Below are 23,262 nucleotides of genomic sequence, written 5' to 3' on the forward strand. Positions count from 1 at the left end.
AGATGAATTAATGCCTCGAAATCTTTGTGACGCGTAATATCCATGATAGTTATTCCAACAATGAATGGCTAAACTCGAACGAGCAAAAGATTCCTATAACGAGTCAGAAGATAGATCATTTTGATGTAGTTGTTAGACTTACTATTTATATTTTGAATTAGCATTATATGGAGTGACCCATACTATACTAATAAATATTGAGCATGAGCTTTATTAATAGGACATATATTTTTAAGTGATAAACTATACAAGAAAAAAGAAAAAAAGTGAAGGAGAAAAATAAAGAAGAAATAAGGTCGAGTTTCTACGCACAATAAGAGTTTCTTATACAAATTTTCTTGGATTAAAGTTAAAGATACAAGAATTTAATTTCTTCACTCATCTTATTTACAAGAGTACTCGGTACTTCCAAAAAATTAAAGATTTCTCTATTTAAGAATGCCTATTAATTTTATAAGTTGGAAGCTTGTACATATTTGTTTTGTAAAGTTTTTTTGATATTCGAATATTATCTTGTTCCTGTAGGCCTCTTGTATTCTATATTTTTGATTAATGAATTTTCGTTTGGTATCTTAGAGTTTTTATTTTTTTAAAAAAAAAAATCATGCAAATGTGTTCCCATTCTCTTAGTTTTTTTATTTTTTATTTTTACTAGATTATTGTTCGCCATTGACGGTTGTGCTTTTGAAATATTATTCATATCTTATTCCGAGGGAAAGAAAGCACTTCTTTCCAACAATAGTACACAACTGGCGAGACAATATTGATGTTCTTGTGATGTCCACCATGCAATTACCATGGCTCATGAGCCTATACACCTTCTCGCGTGGACCTTCCCCGCGGGACATGCTTATGTTGGGCAACAGAAAAACAATTGGTTAACGTTAATCCACACGGACTTCCGTTATTTATGATCCAGCAATTTATTCCAAGTATAGCAAATTCTGGATAACCACATGGATCTGTACTTTTTTTTTCTTTTTTGATATTTCTAATCCATAGTTTTCATGCTGACGTGGCGCTGCGGAATCAGGGGTAGGCTAGCTTGCACATTCGTGTGCCCCAAATGGACTGGAGTGAAGAGCTCACCTTTTCACCTTCTCACCTTCAACTCATTCCTCATATGCACTTTACTGTAATTTAACCAAGCGAGATATATTAGATAATTAAGCTTGTAAAGTATAAGGCTTATTTCAAGCCCTTATTCTTCTCTTCTTCTCAGTCCAGTATCTTCCTCCTTTTGTCGACATCGTTGGAGGCAGGATCTTAAAAATGAAGGAAAATGTATTAGGGAAAATCGGTAGAAATTATCAAGGAAAGTTGAGGAAGAAGGGCCACAGAGGGATAAAGATACAAAATAGTACATATATCAACAAGCCAAGAAGCTAACTATTTTGCCTCCCTAGAGGTGTGGGAAGCATAGAAGTGGTCGAGGTTGCTCTGAATCATCCAAATATCCCGTAGTAGAGAGGTTGATGAGCAAAAGGTTACATTGAAGATACTTGATCCGTTGAACCATTGCAAAAGACTCACCCCCCAACCAAATTCTTTTGGCATCAAGCATACAGTAAACAATCTTTATGCCTTTCCAAACTGCTCCTATTTCGGTTGTACGTAGCGAAGGACAGGAGAAAACTAGTCTGATGCTCCCTTTGCTGGGTCAATGAAAGTATATTTCAATAAAACGGACCTTGAACTGTCGATATTAGAGAAACCATGTAAGATATTCGGGGCCCGGTGGGCATCCACCACTGGGTTGAGAGCTGAGTGAGGCATGCTGGTTATAGTAATTACCAACAAACAAGCATCTGAATCAAGAATGATTTCAATAATATCATCTCCTGGATCATAAATAGCAGTTTGTCCAGCTAAGATAAGGAACAAAAATGCAGCTTCAGTGGACCAACTACCATTTATGTTATTTATTGGATCATGAAAATTTAAGCAAACTATCCAATTCAAAGAGAAAAGGGCCCAAGAAACGGTTCCTGCTTTCAGTATTCCAACTACCATACGGGTGTGCAGGGGGAGTGGGGATCCAGAATCAAAATGGGAATGTATAACTCTCATTTCAATCATTTAATTGAAAAGGATTTCATTCAACTCCGATTTCAAGATGGAATGAAAATAGTCCAATCTATCTATAACTCAATCCCCACTCTATTCTACGGATACAAATTTTCATTTCGATTCCAATTCTGATTTTGATTCCAATTATGAATCAAATACTGTGGGAGATTTAGTCATTCCGATTCTGATTCCAATTTATTCTGACCTACATATATTTGAGTTTTTCAAATAGCGGACTTGTCACCTATTCTTTAATTGCAAATTTGCACTACAAGGCTATTCAACATCCTTCTAAGCTTTTAAAATAGACTTAGGATTATCTGTGTCACACGTTTTGCACCATAGATCACTGTACAATACTGAATGACTACGATTAAGAGACGGAGGGCTATCAACAACGATGCATCATATATCACATATAATACACCATATATGGCATATCAGTCCGTATTATTTGATAGCTGTCCGTCCTTAATCTTTATGATCGAATGATATTGTAGCTACCAAGCACTATAGAAGGGAAGCAAAAAATTTCTATTTTTTTAATTTTGTTAACAAGGAAGGAAGTGCAGGCTGGTATTTCATAAGAAATTATGGAACTGGGTGTAATTCATTAAATAAATGATTCTGAATATTAAGCTCTGTTGTAGATAAGAGTTCAGTCCGTTACGTGAAGTATTGTTCGCTCTGATACATAAGCCTTACGATTTTGCCCCCGCTCTGATCCATGGACCTCATGATTTTGCTTTTTAAAAAGCACCTCACGTGACAATCGATGTGGGACTATTGGTGCCCTCCACATTATTAGAACCACAACAGAGCCCTCCAATCAAAGATGATTCCGATATGTACAGTCTGGGGAGCTCCATAGTCAGTCGAGGCAGACCTCAACCCAGAAAATCGAGACGGACCTCCATAGTTAGTCGAGGCGGACCTCAACCCAGAGAATCGAGATGGACCTCGACCCTTTCCTTCTTGGTGCAATGTGTACAGTCTGAAGAGCCCCATAGTCGGCCGAGGCGGATCTCAACCCAGAGAATCGAGACAGACCTTGACCCTTTCCTGGTACGATATTATTGCGGACAAAGGCTCGGTCCGTCACGTGAGGTATTGTCCGCTCTAGTCCATGGGTCTCACGGTTTTGCCCTTTAAAAGATGCCTCATGTGGAAAGATTTTTTTTCTCCTTATAAGTTCGAGTTTCCTTAACTCACAACCAATGTGAAATTATTGGTGCCCTCCACATTATTAGAACCACAACAAGCCTAATTGCCCAAAGCTACGCAGAAACTAATGCAATAGGATACATGCACAACGTCATTGTAAAATAACCATACCTAATAGAGGACATTTGGTATGAGATGATTCATCGGGATCAAAGATGATATGGATAGAGGTGATGAAATTATCATGTTTGATTATACCATGATAATTTCAAATCATCTCCACTTTTCATATTACCGTCCAACGCAGTGATAGAAAATCCACTCTTGAGGACGGACATTCAACGTCACTCCATCACGATGATTTTATATTAAAATATGTTAACCAAATTATTCTCGTAATTGAGAGACTTTCAGAAAGAAAAAAATATTTTTTTCGTCATGATATTTTTTCTACGTGTGTGAGTAGATAGTTGAGGTGTTTGCTCCACAAAAAAAAAACGAACACACATGGGTACTTGGAATGTTATCTTCACGAAAGAGAAAAAAATCTTTCATTTTTTTATCGTGCTAATTAGAAAAATTTTTATTTAATTTTATTTAATTTTTTTTATTTTAATTTTTAATATCAATTTTTAAATAAATTATTAAAAATATTTTTGATATTATACAGTTAGTAATCTTGAATTCTTGTAGCATATCAAATAAGTAGCTTGTATATATCTGAAGATTCTTAATCATTATATTATGATAAATTAAATATAATAATAAATTATTAAAAATCAAATTATTTTGAGATTTAGATCATCAATATTCTTATATCATCATGGTGACCTAAATTGAAGCACCAAATGCCTCGTGGAGTATGTGAATACGGCCTGAAGGCTTACACAGTGACGTGGACTTGCCAAGGGATAAAATCAGATGCAACAAAAACTCTCCAGTCTTCAGAAATTCGGATCACGCCCAGCATAACCTAAACATTGCCGGCGGTACTTTGATTTGATGACATAACGATAAATTGGACTAGAAACAGAACTCATCGAAGGAGAGCCGTCCACCCGAAAGTGGGTCCGGTGATCATGAGTTCTCTCATTGGACTCAACCGCGCCGCTCACGTGACACCTCAGATAGCTCGGATGGAGAGAGCGAGGAATTCGAGCACCAACTAGAAACTCGAAGCGCGACCCAGCGAGAATCAAAGAGCCGGCCTCCCGGCCGACGGTGAGGATCCTCCCGATGGCTGCCTCCTCCTCCCTCCAGCTCGCGGCCCACCGTCTCCCCTCGCCCTCCTCCTCCGCCGTCCGGCTCCCGCCCGACGCTCGCCTCGGCATCCCAGCCACGCCTTCCCGCCGCCTCGCTCTCCTCCATCTCGGCAGCGGTGAGCTCTCTGTCCCGCCGGAATTCTTTTACCGACCTGGCCACCTTATCGGTTTTCTCATCGTCTCTCAATCGGATCTCGACTTTTTGTCCCTTAGAATACCCGGTCGATACATGAGCTATCTTTTGGTTCTTTTGACTTGGTCGGGGTTTGAGGAGACTGAGTTTACATTATCGTAAGGTTTTTCCAGGGTTTAGAGGGTTTTGGAATTTCTAAGATGCTGATATGATCTCCTTTACTGATTATTAAACAGGAACTCCTGATTCGATCGTCCATCTCGCCCTCTTTCTTCTCAATGTTACGTCTTTTGGTATTAATATAATACGGGTTATGCAAGAAATCATCAGTAAAGATTCGAGATAGCTCGACCTGTGGTTTCTTTTGGATGTTTTTTTCCTATAGTGCGTTTGATGGACAATTTCTTTGGAGCGAGCCATATGATTACAAAAAGTAATGCAGCTTCTGTGATTCAAATCGACTTTGTTGGACCTGCTCACTGAACTGAGTGGAAGTTCGTAAATACAATCCAGTGGACAAAATCTTTTTATACAAGTCGGAGTCAATCTCAAAATACTTCTGAAACACTACAATCGATCTTGTAATTTACTGTTAATACCTGCATCCAGTATTAGTTCTTCTTACATACTGGAAGTCATGTGCTCTGCATATCTGGATATGTTTATTTATCTATGTATTTATTTCATCGGTTTTGATTAATGGCAAGTTATAGAAAAAGGGACTCTGTGTCGTTTAGATCATCTTCTTTTCTGGTCCCTGATCTGCTGACTCTTTTGGGTGTGATCTTTCAGCTATGCATCACGAGCAGTTGTTTAGAATAAAACGTTCTAGGTTGATAAGAAAAGTGAAAGGTATAGAGGCCAGGGCTGCTGGAAAAACGACGAGACAGGCAAGCACCACCATCAGTAAAGAAGAGGCCTTAGAGTGGGTGAAAAAGGACCAGCGGAGGCTTCTACATGTTGTTTATCATGTTGGGGACTTGGACAAGACAATAAAGTATCTGTTTTCCTGAATTCTATCTCTCCTTTACCATGAAGATCTTGTCTTTAATTTATAGGCACATCGCTTCCTCTAAATTTTTCTTCGTTTGATTGGTGTAGGTTCTACACAGAATGCTTAGGAATGAAGTTGCTGCGAAAGCGTGACATTCCCGAGGAAAGATACACAAATGCTTTCCTTGGGTATGGACCTGAAGATTCACATTTTGTTGTGGAACTCACTTATAGTAAGCTACCTGTGTTATATTTTCTTGATGTCATGCCACTTTAAAGTGTTAATGATCCCTTTAGACATTTTTCTTATGTCATAGTCATCTTTGTTTTGCATGCTTAACAGTTTATTATTTGTTGGCTTTTTTTTAAAAAAAATTCTGCATGTTTTGCTTTCCCTGTGGTTTAAACTCAACTGAATTTGACTCAACTAAGCCTTAATCCCAAACTAGTTGCAGTTCGATACGTGCATCTTTTTCCTCCATTCCACTCAATTTAGAGCCATGCTTTCTAAAAAATGTTTCGCCACGATATTGTTATAGGCCCATGCAGTTTCTGATGAAATTTTGTTTGTTATGAATATTGGCAGACTATGGGGTTGACAAGTATGATATTGGAACTGCTTTTGGTCACTTTGGTATTGCAGTTGAGGATGTAAGGTTCTGTTCCCATAAATGAGTATATTTTAATCATGTGTCTGGGTTTTGTGCATGCATTGTGTTTGCATATAACCTTGTACTTCTGTTATATTTGTTTCTCTTTAAATGGTTGAACAGAGATTCATATAAAAAATCATTATGCACTATCAGATTTTTGTTTTTATATTAGCTTTTCTGTTTATGGGTGATCTATTGGTGCCTTACTGATTATGTTACTATGGATGCCTTGATAGTTGATATTATATGTCCCTGTGCTTATTAACAGTGGGCCTTTTTATTTCAGAAAAAAATTTTGATTGCAAAGAACTCGGTGTATACAAATTTTTTATACGACATATTGACTAGAGAATGACCTGCATCCAGATAACTATATAATAACATTCGCTGCAAATTAAATTATAGCATCTGCAACCGACTTTTTTTTTTTTTTTTTGCCTTAGTAACTAATTGATATTATTATCGAAATTTATGGAATTGACTTGAATGGCTTGAAACTTGAATGGCCATGGTCTTGTCATATAGTATGAGTACAATACCTTTAACAAATATTGTGTGTTATGAACATGATAACACACACTTATTATATGATATGATGAAATGTCTGATGCATTCCTTATGCCTAGAAGTGTTAATCATTGATAACTATCTGGAAGTTAACAGCAGACCAAACCTCATCCAGTAAGTCATTGTATTAATTTAACTGCTGCGGTATCCTCTGTCCTTTCTAGAAAGCTCTTTGGAGTTCTAATGTACCTGAGAAAACTAAAATTTTCAGGTGGTTTGCTGTCAAGACCACGTCCATACCACCGAGTTGTTGAGGAAGAAAGGTTGGGTGGTTTCTTGTACATGCGCTCTTTGTGGGGCAACAAATGAAACTAGCTCCCACCTTTTCCTCCTCTTAACTTTCAGCAGAAGTGTTTGTTTCGCTGCCAAGACATGCTTAGGTATCAAGGGCCACCTTTCCTCCCTTTTGTCCTTGTCGTTAACAGGGAGGGCCAAGTGAATCAAGGAGCCCACCAGATGTGGTTGGGACCAACTAAATGTTCCAATCGGTTGAGATCTTTGCGAGAGGAACTCTAGTGTTTCTGCAGAAGAATGGTGCCATCATGCAGGTTCTTTGCAATGCCCTTTCTGATTTTGTCTTGGGGAACCCTCTGTTGCTCAAAGAAAGCCCACACTCACTCACTTGTCACTTCGATCCTTTCTTCTCTGCTGCCCAGCTCTTAGTTGACATTTTTTTCTTCTTCGACTTTTCTGGCTTCTTTCTTTCTCTCTCTCTCTCTCTCTCTGTACTTGTCAATTTGTCTTCCTTTGAATAATATTCCCTGACGTGCAAGGACATTAATCCTCCTTCCCAATTGTCCAAAAAAAAAAAAAAGTTGTTTCAATGCCATTGGTATTGGATCAAATGCTATGGCACATCTTTGATGAACAGATGCCCACCATAAAATTCACATTTTTCCTTGATTTAGATTTTCCGTTTAGTCTATACCTGTTGAAATCCATGTTTACTTAAACATTGATGTACTATAGTGTGTCATGCTTGTTTTCTTAAGTGTCTAAATGCTTGTCAGATATCACGTTGTGCTGCACCGAAAACTTGGGGAAACAAGATATGCAAATCTACAAAAAGAACTAAAAGATACATGTGAAAAAAAATGATGCAGTTCTATCATAGATTTGATAAATAAATATTCAGCAGGTTTTGAACATCAAAATTCCAGTTGTTGTTCATCTAAACGGTACAAATACATCTCAGCTACGCCTTCTGGTGCTGATAACAATGACCAAAACATGTTCGTTATACCATATCTTGAGATTTAACTTATAAACTAAAGATTCATCCATGCAATTACTATATGCAAGATGAAAATACACTAATTAAAGTATTCCAGTTCATCTGCCTTTTTATATGGGTTTTATTGAAATGAGAGAATCTCGAATGTGGAAAGATTTTCATTTTTACTGGAGGAATCAACAAAAACAAGTCATTCAATATGTTTTCGGGGGAATAATAAGTCTTCCGATATGAAATCAAGTAACATCATGCCAGTATGTTTTCAAGCATTTGATTTTTTTATGTAGATATCATTATATTCACAAGAATATGCCATCATAATGTGAGTAATAGGTTACCAAGACGGTGGATCTTATAAAAGCAAAGGGAGGAAAGGTGATCAGGGAACCTGATCATGTAAAGGGGGCCAAAACTGTGATTGCCTTTATCGAAGATCCTGATGGTTATAAGTTCAAGCTTTTGGAAAGGGGCCCTACACCAGAGCCCTTGTGTCAAGTAATGCTTCATGTTGGAGATCTTGATCGTGCCATTAACTTCTATGAGAAGGTGAGTTCTGTGTGAGGAATTGAGATTATTTTGTATAGACATGTTTGCCATTTGTCAAGTGTTGTTGACTCAGTTTGTCAAGTTCTCAATCAACTTTAAACAGGCATTTGGTATGGAGCTTCTATGCAAACGAGACAATCCTGAGTGCAAGGTAAGTCACTATTCATCAGATCATGTTCTTATACTTGTGTGTTAGCGATATAAATTATGGATCAATCTAGTGTGCACAGAGCCACAGATCATCCATATAAAATTCTGCAACTTATGCATAGCCAATTGTTCTGACAACTGATTTTTAGCCATATAAATTATCTGATCAATGTAGTTGATGTAATCAAGGTTCCAATTATTGTGCAATGGGTTCATCCGGGTTTCTCTATGGCATGAGATACCCACGTACCAAATGCACAGGACAATCAGTATCCTGTCCTGCCCCAGTCCATTTCCAGATTCATCTTGTCCCGACACTTGGGATAGTGCCCCATCTGGACACTCTAGAGTGGGAGGACACCCTGCTGTCCCACCAGTATCTAAAACCTTGATCGTAACAGAAGTTGTATGTGCCTTTTCTTTTCCTCTGGTGGATGGGTGGTAGGTGGATGCATGTGCGGGCATGCATGCATGCTTCATCTTCCAAGGCCTAATCTGGGTTCTTTATCCACATCATACCATTTCATTTTTGTGTTCTTTCGGCATCACAACTGATATTAATGCCTTAATCTTGAGCTTTCTATACATTGTCCGACTTTTGAGGAGTCTTATTCACCAACATAAATAACATATTCTTCTTTCATAGACTTAACCATCATTGGCTGAAATGATATCCACTCCTAATTCACATTTTTGAATTTATTGATATCCTGATAACTTCATTTTGTGCCTAAACTGCTATGTAGGTTGTTTTATGTGATGTCCAAACTCTGACCATCGAGTTTGTGTCAATGTCATCCTTTTGTCTTCTCTTTTCTGTTTCTTAATTTTTTTATCTAGGTGTTCCTCAATATATTTGTTTATCAGCACAATAATTTTTTCTCTTACTTATTAGGCATGGTTCATTTCAACCTTTTCAATTTATATTTGCTACCTATGTTCAGTATACCATAGCAATGATGGGATATGGTCCTGAGGATAAAAATACAGTGCTGGAGTTGAGCTACAACTATGGGGTTAAAAAATATGACAAAGGAAATGCCTATGCACAGGTAATGTTTATTTCAGGTGTGACGTGCATGTACAGTTGATAACTCGGTGATGCCATTTTTTGACTCCCATCACAAATTTTCTCTGTATGGTTACAATAGCCATCATATGTTAATCTTTACGGTGCCTTTTTCTTTAATTACATTCTATGAAGATTAACACTTCATACCCTGTCAGATTGCAATAGGCACAGACGATGTTTATAAAACTGCAGAAGCAATAAAACTGTGTGGGGGAAAAATTACTCGTGAACCAGGTCCTTTACCTGGCATTAACACGAAGATCACTGCCTGCTTGGATCCTGATGGCTGGAAAACGGTATGGTTCCAACCTTTTTTTTTTGTTACTTTATTGTTGATTCATTTGGCTTTGAAGTATTTTTTTTTCTTCCTGCACTTCTCCAGAAAAGTTTCACTTATGTGTTAAAATAGTTTTTTCCTACACTTTTGTCTTATATCACATAGTTTAAAAAGATTTCTCCATCCCATTTCATTTACACTGGCCTGGATGTTATTGGATGTGGTGGCATGAGCACATATATTAGTAGTTAATTGATCCAATGTTTTCATTTATTTTTTCCCCCACCTCTAACAATGGAAACGAATTTTATAGATGAGTTGGCTGTTCGGTTGTCTGATCAAGGTATACCTGTAAGTACAAAGACATAGAGTTTCAACTTGTGCATGCATGTGTGCATGCGTGTGCGTGTGTGATGACCATGTCCCAGGCTCTGTGCTGTGTTTTGGACTGTTATAACAGGACCATTTTGAAGCCCAAAACTTTAAAAATCTACTGATGTTGTTTATTCTGTTAGAACAACAGTTTATAACCATTCTGACTGCATACAACAGCCTATAGCTGTAACACAACAGTGTAATGAATTTGAATACTAATTTTTTGTTTTAAGATATTATTAAATTAGATTTCAAATATTTGTATCGAAATTTTGAAACAACAACAGTGTAATAACTGCTATGATGGCTATTTTTTTCTGATAGAATGACTGCTCTTATGACCGTGCTAATGGTTGTGACCCATGTGTGATGGCCATTATTTGTAAATGTAGTTGAACAGAACCATGATAATAATTCTCATAACAATAATATTGAAACTGTGTTTCTGCTTTTGCATGTGTGGATAACTAATTTTAATGACTCTGGAATTCTTATGGCAGCATTTTCGAATAGGTATCTGGCTTACACTAAGTAATACAAATACAAAAATGAATTCCAAGCTGTGTATTGGAGTCCTGCCGAGCCAAGTCGACTTGGCTCCTCAGGTTTTTTTTTTTTTTTTTTTTTGCTTGGTAGTGTTGTTTTACTTCACTAGGTCAAGTCTTTGAGTATCTTGCTTCACAGTGCTGTTATGCTATTTTGTATCAAGTGCGTGAGATGCATGCAGCACATAATGTTTTGCAGGCACCTTGAAGTTGTAGATGAGCCAGTAAGAGAAGGCAGATCATTTCCTATATTGATTAGTTTTTCCTTTTCCCCAACGTTATACCTTTTAACAATTTCTCTGTTCCAGTTTAACATTTTGGCATCATATTGTTTATATGCTGTGGACTTATTAGTAGAATCATGCTATATTCATGACTTAAACAATATTTTTGATGATATGGATTCCAATTGTTTTTCTTCTGCAGGTCCTTGTTGACAACATAGATTTTGCCAAGGAACTGGAGTGAACCAATTGTCATGCCTAAGTTTCTGCTGCTGAGTTTGTCAAGGAGTGTCCAGCCTTCCATCACTTAATGCGGCCTTTGCCTGTCAAGTCCTGTAAAATCACCAAGTCCCTGATCTCGGTTTGTAGATAAGTTATTCCACCATTAAGTAACAAGCGTCATCCATATAGCTTGGTGTAAATGCTAGATTTTGATGCAATTTTAATCTATCATCATGTCGATCTAGTTTGCGTCCGACTTATTCTTATTATATTGGTTCTGCTCATTAACTCTTTGATGGCACCTATCTTCTACTTCTCTGCTGAGCCATGCTGGGATATCAGAGCAGACATCAAGAACAATACCTGAAAAAATAGCACCACTTAGTTTCATGTACTGTATTATCTGAAAATCTATGTACGAATTATCCTACTAATCTTACTTCTTTTCTTCTTCACAAAGGTCCCAGCCATGTGTGTGCTTTTCATCTTAACAAACACTTGTATTTTTTTTTTCTTGGGGTAAATGGATAGGTCTAAAGCCATATCAATCATATACAAAAACAAACTTATGGTTTATATCATAGTTTACCTGCCAACTGGAGTTTATGTATACTGAAACTTGTTTCCTATGTAGAATACCTGCCAAAAGAGACCACTAAGTCTTGCTTTTGATGGGAAAGTCCACTCAGTCTCCGCAACTAAGCCTTGCATTAGCTCAAAATCAACATTTTTAATTAAAACTTTCTAGCATTTGGAAGAGTTGTGTATGTTTAGTTCTCGTAGCTTACTCCAGTGTCTTGATAGACTGTGTATGCACGGTTTTGGGTAAATTTAATCCTTATGTTGTTTTAGAGTGGTTATGGTGTCTTTTCTATATCCTATAAATATAGCTGTCTTTTGGTTTTGAGATGGCATTATGGTGCTGGTGTGCTGGGAAGATATCCATTATATTTCTGCTTCTTTCTATGGAAATCTGTGCTTTTTCTTGTGTGTTTAGGAAGATCTCCCCCTCAGGAAATCAAGACCGGCGAGCATCCCTTTGATTCTGTCTTCTCCTGATAATGCTGTACTCTGAATTGCCTAATATGGTATTGGCCTCAGTGTTGCTGCTCCTAGCAAGACTGTATTAAAACAGATTGTGCCTGACAAGTCTGCCCATCACTATGTTGTAATGGATGGAATGATTTGGTATTCATAATCATTTTACAGTAACCTTGTAGTGGAGATCTTAATCCCGGTGTTCCTACATTTTACATAACTGGCCACTTTTGTGATACTTGTTAGTAATTGTTCATGGACTCAACACATTTTTCTGCAGGGTACATAACCGATATTAGCACACTATATCGGACTCAAGTGAAAATAAGTCTAGAAAACTACCGATTTATTTGTTATGATGCAAATCATACATTAAAAGTTTAGACTGCATGGTTTGCTTTTTCATGATGTCAGGGTTAAGCTGTTTGCACTCTCAGCTGGAATCAATCTGGCCTGCATCTTTTGTGTTGTATATTGAGGAAACTGGCAATCATCTTCTTCAAGTGGTTAGATCATATTTTTACAGAAGATTTTAGCTGCAACTTTGAAAACCTATGTGGTTACTAAGCGTATTCGTTGTTATTTATTTAATCCTCTGGAGAAACATCAGTGTATTCTCTATTTGATAGAAATCAAAGCGAAACAAGATAGCTTTCAACGTTACTTTTATTGTCTAATGTAAGAAGTTAGATGATCTGGCATTTGATAATCCAATTTAAGGTTAGATCTGATATATGTAGCTTTCTACGATGGGCAGGACGATTGTAGACGAATTGGGATGGTGGAACGTGATAAGCTGAAGAACTAAACCAAAATTTGCAGTTGGAGTTGAAATTTAAAGCATGTGCAGGACTTTTGGGTGACTTATTTTATGTTTGCTTAAATCCTTGCTGAATCAAGCCCTTCAGCGAACATATTCAAAGAAGAGATGCCTGTTGCAGCTCCCGCGGTCGAGTGTCTTGACTGGCCCCAAATGTTTGAGCCATCTCCACACAGGCGATGCCATCAGTGCTGCATCAGAGACAATGGCTGCCGTAATCTGTGAACCAGAGTTGGTTTTTGACCCATCAGGTGAGAAGTAAGTGGTGGCTACTCCAGCGGCGGCTGCAGCTGCAACCTTAAGTTACAGTACGTGGAGATTGCAATTTTGTTCGGCCCTCTCAGGTACCTGGCCTGATCCAAATGAGTTTGGGTTTTATTCGATCCAATTAGATATGGTTCTTAAAAAGAAAAAAATGAAGTAGATTTGGATCAAATGGATGGTAGTATGCTCCGCTCCGAATCCGACCCGATGTATATATATCGTCCTATATTTAATCCCCTCCACACACACTCTCTCTCTCTTTCTCTCTTTCTGTTTAAACTCGTACATATAATGACCCAACACAAAGCTCTAGCCATGGTAAGCTTCCCTATTTGGCTGCTTTAACCTCCCATCTGATCAAGACTCTTGGGGATTGTTTAAGCTTCCCTATTTAGTCGCTCCAAGCCTCCCACCTCGCACCTGATTGAGACTCGAGGATGGAAAAAAATAGAGAAAAAATAAGGAAGAATATAACCCTAGTCTTCATCTAAGCTTTCTTATTCGGCCGCTCCATGCCTTCCATTCGATTGAAATTCTCAATGATGGAAAAAAATAGAGGAAGAATTAGAGAAAATCATTTATATTCAGCTGCTCCAAGCCTTCTACCTGATTAAAATTTTTGAGAATGGAAAAAATAGAGAAAAAATCAGAAAAAAATAGGAAAAAGCAAAAAAAATTAAAAGGTGAGACCTTTCCCCACATAGCTTGATGATTTTTTTTTTCTTTTTCACTTCTTTTCTCTTCTTTTCATTCTCTTTTTTGGCGATTTGTGGGGAAGGAGAACACTGGAGGGAGATCAGAGGGTCTGTTTCATTTTCCACCCTTTTTGCTTCTTTTTCTCTTCATTTCATTCTCTTTTTTGAAGATTTGTGGGGAAGGTGTGGCAGTGTGAGTTGGTCTCTTAGGTTTTGAGAGCTTAATCAAGGCTGTGTGAGTTGGTCCCTTAGGTTTCAAGGGCTTAATCTCGGTAGAAGTATGATTTTATGAGATCCGATCCGATCTAAGATAAATACAAGGCAGGTATGGATATAAATATTTGTATAATGAGATGAGTATGAATATTGATCGATCCGATCCATTGCTGTTCGGTCTTCCACCCTTCCTCTTCTTCTTGTGATCTTTCAGCCATCCACCCATTATCCCTCGGGGCAACCCACCAAGAAGCTGGACGTTTCGATGAGTCAAATTGAAAAGTTAAGTTTACCCAGAAGCGCAGAAGCTAGTGTACCTAATGCCTATATGATCTCTTGGAGAGACGGGATGGGCAGTGCCCATTGATTCAGTTGGTGCCGGTGGTGTCATCGCGGCATTTTTAGTGAACTTTCATCTTCATTGCTGGCTTTGGTTTGTTGTCTGCCCAGGGCATTCAGGATATTCTCAGCTGAGGTCTAGCTGGTGAACTGCATGGCTTGGTTTTTCCATGCACGTAGATTCTGAAGGACCATTGCTTTCAAGCACAGCAAGGGCTTTCGAGATCTCTACGGGCCTACGGCAGATAGGCTCCATGGCTTTGCAAGGAACTCCAGGTCTGCGTAGGAGTCTGTCAGGAGCCTGTAGCAATGACGAATGCCACCTTATGAGGCCTTCCTCTTCAATGTTCTCCAGCTGCTGAATGGGCACTCGAGAAGATTGACGCTGATATGCACTTTGATTCAGGGACGTGAAAGAGCATTAATGCTCCTAATTGCACCCTTGTATTGAAACAGTGACACGAAGTTGCAGTTATGAGCATATATTTAATAAAATGATAGAAAAAAAAACATACGTGAAGCAAACTTGTACGTCTAACGGTTAGAGATTTATGAGCTAAATTCATTAGTAATATCCACAAACAATTAGATGTGAGAACGTGTGTCGAGCCATACTCTACATGGGCTTATGTCTACCCCTTTCTGCCTATAAAGAGTTCAGTTTAGTTTTGGGAGCAGCGCGTGCCATCATTAGTTGGTTTGCTGGACGTCCAAATCCAGATGGTATGGACCTTGCCCATGGAGTAATGGACTGGAGAACATGAAGTCCCTCTAATATTTTAGAGGAGCACAAGAATGGTGTTTTTAAAGCTTCCCACTCTTTTGAGTGAGATATGGATGTGTCTACAGATTTGGCTGCACTCGAGTAGACCTGGACTCAGATCTGACTAGGACTACATCAAATAATAATAGTCCAACATCAACAATCCGAGAAATTGGATATAATTTATCATTTTTAAACTATTTATATACCAAAAATTATACAATTAGAAGATCCTTAGCTTGTGTATCTAATTTATTTTGACCACCCATCTCTCAACTTTTGATGAAGCTAGATTTCTACAAATCACATCATTTTTGTTAGGTAAGCAAATTAAAGAACGTAGATGACATCCACTGGCTTAAATCATCAATGTGAGATCCTCATATCCAATCTAAATTTAACCAAATCTAAATGAAGATCCATTTGAGTATAGCCAAATCTAGCATTCTCTCTCTCTATATATGTGTGTGTGTGTGTGTAATTTTTGCTATATTTTTTCTCACTAGTCATATTTGCCATCATTTATTTTTGCCACCTTGATGCATAACGGAGAGGCAATCAAAATTAAAAAAAAATAATTTCTAATCACATATCTATCCTATACATGAAAAGAGAGTTCAGAGCTCCCCAAACATGATACATGTTGCCTTCTATAAGACACATATGTCAGCATCCTGGCTACTGACTCCCTTTCATTCTGTGTTGAGGCCGACAAAAGATTTGGTGAAAAAAGTCAGGAGAAAGAGAGGGTAACAGCGAGGTCAACCAAAGTCTTGTCGGAGAGGAGAAAAGGTCTCTGCGTTTGATTTTCCACACTGTAACGTATGCCTGAGCCAGTATCCATATCGGATTCGTAGCCAACCTATGATAGAGAGATAAAAAAAAAATGGAATGGTATTTGGATTTGAAAGAGATATTACATGGTTTCTGATTACAGGATCGAGAGTTAAGAAAAGAAATCACAGGGGCTTTAATTAGAGAGAGCAAATTTTTGGGCAAAACAAATAGAGGACATCAATGGCAAGAATGGATTGTTTTATCGTCCATTTCTCTACTCAAGGCTATATATACGTGGAAAAGTTCAAAAGCCGATCAAACATGGAGAATGGTTAGATAGAGAAGGTAAGGTTAGTTTTTTTTTTATTTTTTTTTAATTTTGGTTTTGATTGATTTTCTTTTTGTTTTTGGTCAAGTTTACTGAGAGATCAAAGGCACTAAATCAAGAGAAGAAAGATGCAGAAGGTGATTTAGAAGACTCTTTCTTATTTTTTTATTTATTTTTATTGAATATTTTTTATTTTCATTTTCTCATCAGTTTGGTCTGTAGCTCTTTCATTATGCCATAAAAAATAACACTGTTGTTTCTTATTAAGGATGCAGGAGGGTTGTTGTTTGGCAGCCTTCCACTCCTTTCTTCAGAGACATCATCTGAGGGAGGGAGCAAAGGGACAGAGGCTTGCTACCATGTTACAGTAGTCTTGCTCAATGTCCATACATGAAAGGAGAAAAAAATATCATGGCTACTACTGGCAATCAGTAGCCTTCCAGTGAACAAAACAAGGGAGGGATAGAGGGAAGAAGGTGGGGGGAGAGGGGTTGCTATTAGTGGCAACCTTTCTCAATGTTTGCCCGAGAGAAGGTAAAAAAAAAAGTTATGGTGCTGAGTAACAGGAGGTTTTCAGTGAACAAAAAAAAAAATGCTGATAGGTTAATGGGTTTGAAAATAGATCAGCTTCGAACCCGTGGCCATTGGTTAGTGGGCACACCAAACGGGTCTTGGGTAATTAGGTTAAGAAGTTAACAGATCCATGATGTTTGGATTCGGGTTGTCAGGTTGGCTAGGGTTAGCTGGGTCAAGATTAGGTCTAGAGGTCTGGCTAGGGTTAGCTGGGTCAGGGTCAGGAGCTGATTGCGGTTAGGATTAGGGTTAGCTACTATGGAGGGTAGGGTTAGAATCAGGCGTTAGGGTTAGGGTTGGGGTTAAGGGGTATGGATCGGGTTAGGGTTAAGGTGGGGTTGCAGAGAGGGGTAGATCGGAGAAGGGGACATCAAAAAAAAATGTGTGTGGGGGGGGGGAGTGGATTGGAGAAGGGGACGGTGGGGTTGCAAAGAGGGATGGATCGGAGAAACGGATGCCGAAAAAAAAAGAGGTGGATTACAGAAGGGGACGTTGGAAAAAAAGGGGATGGATCGAAGAAGGGGATGTCGGAAAAAAAAAAAGATGTTAGGATGGAGGAAGGAAATTCAGAAAAAAAAGAGCGAGAAAGATGACTGAGAGGAGGAAGAAAGGGGTGGATCAGATCAAAGAAGGGAACCAAAAAAAAAAGAGTGAGAAAGATGGCCAAGAGGAAGAAGAAAGGAACAGGTTAGGATGAAATTAGGGTTAGGGTGAGAGGAGAAGGAGATGGGAAAAAAAAATAAAATAAAATAATTGCATCAGAAAGATTGAAAGAGCTCTAGATATGAGGAATAGGAGGAGGAGAAGGGTTATCCATACCGTCGATCGTTATTTTCTTAGGCTCGGTGTCCTTCCCAGCTTGCTGACCACCACTCATGACACCGGTGATGGCATCTCCTCCATGGAGAGAGGAGAGATGGCGGTGGTGGGAGAAATCGGGGTGGATGAGGGTTTTAAGAGGGGCGGTGGGGGCGAGTGGGTGGGGAAGGTTGAATACCGAGATGGAGGAGAGGGGAAAAGCATGGATTGGACGGAAGAATGTTGGGAGAGGTGGCGGTGGTAGGAGAAAGGGGGTGGATGAGGGTTTTGAGAGGGGGGACAGCGGCGAGTGGGTAGGGAAGGGAGAAACGGGATGAATGAGTGTTTTGAGAGGGGGGCAGCGGTAGGTGGGTGAGGAAGGGTTAGGGTTTTAAAATTTAAAAAAAAAAAGTGAAATGGCCCCATAGATTTTTCCACAGGTTCCTAACGCATAAAAAGAAAAAAAATTAATATACGAAAACGTCCTCACACAAATTGTATAGGGAAAAGGTTTTAAATAGAAGTGGGTGTATAGAAATTTTATGGGGTCATTCGTATGGAAGATTGTTTAAGATGATTGTATGCAAATAATCTTATAATTTTTGTATGGGTCAACTAATTCTTTTTAAGAATATTTTTTTATTTTATTCTGATTTTTTTTAAAAAAATATGTGGTTTGGTTCCTTTCATTTCTATAACTGAACCGTCATTGTTCCCTCCTATGTAGAAATAATTTTTTAAAATTTTTATTATTTGATTTTTCATATGAGTCATAGAATTTCTATTTTTTTATTCAAGTTTTTTTTACTGAACATAAATTTATGATAATATTTTTTAAAGCCAAATACATACATACATACATATATGTGTGTGTTGTAAATTCATATAATTGAAACTATTAATTTTATTTATGTTGATATTTCGATGTTGAGACTGCATATAATTAATTTAAATTTTTTTATAGGTTTCACTAAAAGATCATGAAACTTATTTATACTATTTTTTGGATATTTTTTCAGACAATATATAATAAATTTAAATATTTCTATACATTTTAATATTAGATCCTAAAATTAATCTTAAAAATCCTAATATTTGGTGAGTGTTTATAATTGATGAATGTTTTTTGAATTCATGTACAAATCTGTTATATTTTTGCTAATGTTAAAAAAACTTTGTACATATTTTTTTTCGATGCAAAAAAAAAAATCAAACATCCAAAAAGTTTTGCTATTTTTTTGCGAATTGCTAATTTTTATTTTTTTTCTTAATTACAGATATAGATTTAGTAAAACTTTGTCCCAAAAAGATACTAGAGAAGATCATGATGAAATTAAACCATATGCCTCCTATATATGGTTTAGAATTATGAGATGATCATTTGTTTAAGACCTATATCTACATTATTTTTGAGCATGGACAGGAACCAAAGGATGAGCCATTTGAATATATTAAGATACGGGGACAAACGATATGTACGTAGATCGAGTTTGAGGAAATAGCTGCTGAGTTTGCTATAAACAAGTTAAAGTGTCATTTTCATTCTGAAGTTGAAGATGTAAATTATCTGGACAAAAAATATTATAGATATCTATATGAGGCTATCAATGGAGAGATATAGCAAACTCGAATCAAACTATAATGCTTTGCAGGAAGAGATAGCTAAGTATAGAAAAATATTTCATCCAGATGTTGAGTCATCTACAGAGAAAAATTTAGTTTAATATTTACTATCAGAGTCTGTTTTAGGTGTCAAGTATATTAGTCCATCTTTAAAATTTTGGTGGCTAGGTTTTGTTATGTAATGGTACATGTTTTGAAGCGATGCTGGTGTATCATAATATACTTATATGATATTATAAAGTGAAGGATGGAGTATGATATAAAGTGCATTTTCTCTATCAAATATTCTGTGTTGTGCGTACTTTTGAGTTCATTCTTTTCGTTCATGCTATATTTGTCATAAATGCGACATATTTGAAGATAACAGTGAATGAAATAAAAAAAAATCTATTTACACAGATCTTTATTATTCATATTTGCAAAATACTTAGAAATAAATATTTTAGGCAAGTATTGAAGTAATTTAATTATAAAGTTTAGCCAAATATATAGTATCTATAATATCAGGACATATTCGGATAATTAATATGGATTGCATACAACTTCCTTGGTACATGGGTGCCCTATGGAAAGCTATTAACTTTTTTAAATCATACAAAAGATAAAAAGTTTTTTCATAATTATTAAGGGCCTATTCTTTTGTGGATAAATAACATAAAAAAATTAGTCAACTTTTTCATTAACTAACTTACTCATGTTCTCATAATTTTCAAGATGGATAAGTTACTTTTCCATAAATAGTATCTATCCATGAAATAAAAAATAATTTTATCCACCTCGGGGTGGCTAAATTATTTTTTCATCAACCAAAAAAGTAACCCATTTAATTCATTCCTAACATACCCTTAACCATAATATAATATGATATGATATAATATAATATAATATAATATAATAGTATAATAATATAATATAATATATTATTATATATAATAATATTATATAATATATTATATTATATTAATATAGGATATTAATATAATATAATATAATAATATATTATATTATACTATAATAATATGTAGCAATAAAATAATATAATATATCAATATTCTATATTATAATATAATAATATAACAATATAATATAATATAATATGTTATAAAAAATAAAATAATGTATCATAATAAAATATATTATGTTATATATTTATATAATACTATAATAATATAATAATAGAGTATAATATATTATAACATGTTATTATATATAATAATATAATATATATTATATTATATTATAATAATATATAATAAAAAAATAATATAACATATTAATATTTTATACTATAATATTATAAATAATAATATAACAACATAATATGCTATTATAATATATGATAACATATTATAATGATATAATATATAATAATAAAATATTATAGTTATATAATATATTATAATAATATAATAGAATAATAAATTCTTACATATTTACATAATGTAATATAAGATGATATAATATATTATAGTATAATAATATAACAATTTATTATATTATATTTATATTTATATATACTCTAATAATAATATAATATATTTCATATATAATAGTATATATTAATATAATGTAATATGTTATACTTTATTATTATATATAATAATATTATATAATATATTATATTTTACTAATATAAGATAGTAATATAATATCTTATATTATGTTACTATAATATAATATAATATAAAATAATATTTATATAATAAAAAGTATTATAGGACATATAGATAGATTATAGTAACTTATCCAGAAAAAGGTAATACAAAAACATATGAGTAACAAATTTTGAAATCATTTTCCAATGAATAAAAGAACATAAATAAATTATTTTTTTATTTAAATAAAGTTTGAAAAATAGTTATTCAGGAAAATATAGTTTTTTAGATAAATCTTTTATCCGCAAAAGAATGGACCCTAAAAGTAAAAAGTTTTTTAAAATTTTTGAGTTTATATTGTCTAATGGTACTTTATTTGATGCTTTTTTATTTTTTTTCATATGATTTTATAATAGCATATATCTTAATGTTAACTATTGAATTTTTTTTATATTGTTGTGGAGGTTCAAAGTACGATAGCATATGAGTTGCTCTATTTCAAATGCAAAGCAAATAGACGATCATATATTTATGTTCATAATACTTATTTATTTATTCTATTTTTTTTTTTATACATTATTCTTTCTATATCGGATGCTTATTAGTACTATAATATTTAATTATTTAGATGTTTGATTTTCATTCTTTTCTTTGTATGTACTTTATGTTTTGTTAGTTAAAGCACACAATAGAACCCTCTCAAATATTTAGGCAAAATAGAATGAAGAAAATGAACATCGTTGTCTAGAGAAGATGTAAAAAAGTGATCAGTTGTGATGATCATTCTTGAGATATTGTTAAAAAAAAGAGTACCATACATATTGTTTTCTATTCAACTGTTAATAAGCAAGATAATGTTCATACAATCACATATGAAAATTTTTCCGCTAGTGATAGATATATAGTTTTGAATATTCAACAAAATACAAACATAGAAATGATTGGATCAAATACTTGTACTGCAACTCCTTTTAGACATTCTAGTAAATTAAATAATAAATCTTTCACCTTCTATAATTTATCTAAAAATATTTTTTGATTGTATTTTCATTATTATTTAGATATGCATAATGAAGTATTAAATATTAGAGAACTTAAATATGAATGTCAATACTGTGGAGCTCTTTTTTAGTATAAAGAATATGTAAAATAAGTCACATGACACATCTGACTTCTAAATTTAGCCTATGTTGTTGAGAAAGAAGAATATATATTTCATTACTGAAAGAGACACCGACTTTTTTGGACAGCTTATTAGATGATAACAAAGGAATAAGAGCTTTTAAATTTTGAGAAAATGTTAGAGTATATAACTCAATGTTTGCATTTACCTCAATAGGGGCAAAGATTGATAATGAGATTAACACCAAATCTGGCCCTTATATTTTTTGAATTAGTGGTCAAAACTATCATAAATGGGTTTGTTGCTACCAATTGATGGACAAAAACTAAGATTTACACAGTTATATATGTATGATATAGAAAATGAAATGGATAACAGAATTACTGTACTGAGTTCTGATAATGATGCATATGGGATTGACTGTGAAATTATCGAATGATTGATAAATATGTTTGACTAAGACAATAAAATTATACAAGCTTTTAGAATGACTAGAGATCATTTTAAAGAATCTAATTTTTCATCGATACAATTAAGATTGATAGAAAAATGCATGGGAGATGCTAAACAATATTGCAGTCCTACATATTTTGAAATAATGGGTTTAATTATTGATTATCTTGGACAAATTGACCGTCATCGTGATATCCAATTACTAGAACTAAAATGGAAGGACAAATTGACTATCATTATGATATCCAATAGCATAAAATAGAAGGATTAAAATGGATCAGCGATCTGCATCCTAACTTCATGTCTATGCAATATCCAATTCTATTTTCATTTGATGAGGATGGTTAGAGAATAGATATAAAACATAAAG

General features: G+C 35.2%; 1 protein-coding gene and 1 pseudogene across 2 annotated transcripts; one reads left to right on the forward strand and one right to left on the reverse strand.

Moving 5' to 3' along the window:
• Nucleotides 1-4,353: 4,353 nt before the first annotated feature.
• Nucleotides 4,354-11,740, forward strand: LOC105048321 (probable lactoylglutathione lyase, chloroplastic). Of its 2 annotated transcripts, XM_010927609.4 has the most exons (9): nt 4,358-4,612; nt 5,422-5,626; nt 5,731-5,855; nt 6,209-6,273; nt 8,410-8,622; nt 8,726-8,773; nt 9,717-9,824; nt 10,000-10,140; nt 11,468-11,740. In XM_010927609.4, the coding sequence occupies exons 1-9, from the start codon at nt 4,471-4,473 to the stop codon at nt 11,507-11,509; spliced, it is 1,089 nt and encodes a 362-aa protein (XP_010925911.1). In that variant the 5' UTR covers nt 4,358-4,470; the 3' UTR covers nt 11,510-11,740. The 2 variants fall into 2 exon arrangements, with proteins under 2 accessions (XP_073116390.1, XP_010925911.1); XM_073260289.1 differs by lacking the exon at nt 9,717-9,824 and having other exon boundaries at nt 4,354-4,612.
• Nucleotides 11,741-13,023: 1,283 nt separating this feature from the next.
• Nucleotides 13,024-15,274, reverse strand: LOC140859052 (uncharacterized; annotated as a pseudogene).
• Between the last annotated feature and the right edge of the window lie 7,988 nt (nt 15,275-23,262).

The sequence above is a fragment of the Elaeis guineensis genome, chromosome 7 (genome assembly GCF_000442705.2).
Source record: "Elaeis guineensis isolate ETL-2024a chromosome 7, EG11, whole genome shotgun sequence".
In the NCBI taxonomy this organism is placed as follows: Eukaryota; Viridiplantae; Streptophyta; class Magnoliopsida; order Arecales; family Arecaceae; genus Elaeis; species Elaeis guineensis.

Coding starts and splice junctions, on each gene's coding strand:
- LOC105048321 (XM_010927609.4), top strand. CDS start 4,471: ATGGCTGCCTCCTCCTCCCTCCAGCTCGCGGCCCACCGTCTCCCCTCG. Junction 4,613..5,421: donor TCTCCTCCATCTCGGCAGCG/GTGAGCTCTCTG, acceptor GTGATCTTTCAG/CTATGCATCACGAGCAGTTG. Junction 9,825..9,999: donor AAGGAAATGCCTATGCACAG/GTAATGTTTATT, acceptor ATACCCTGTCAG/ATTGCAATAGGCACAGACGA.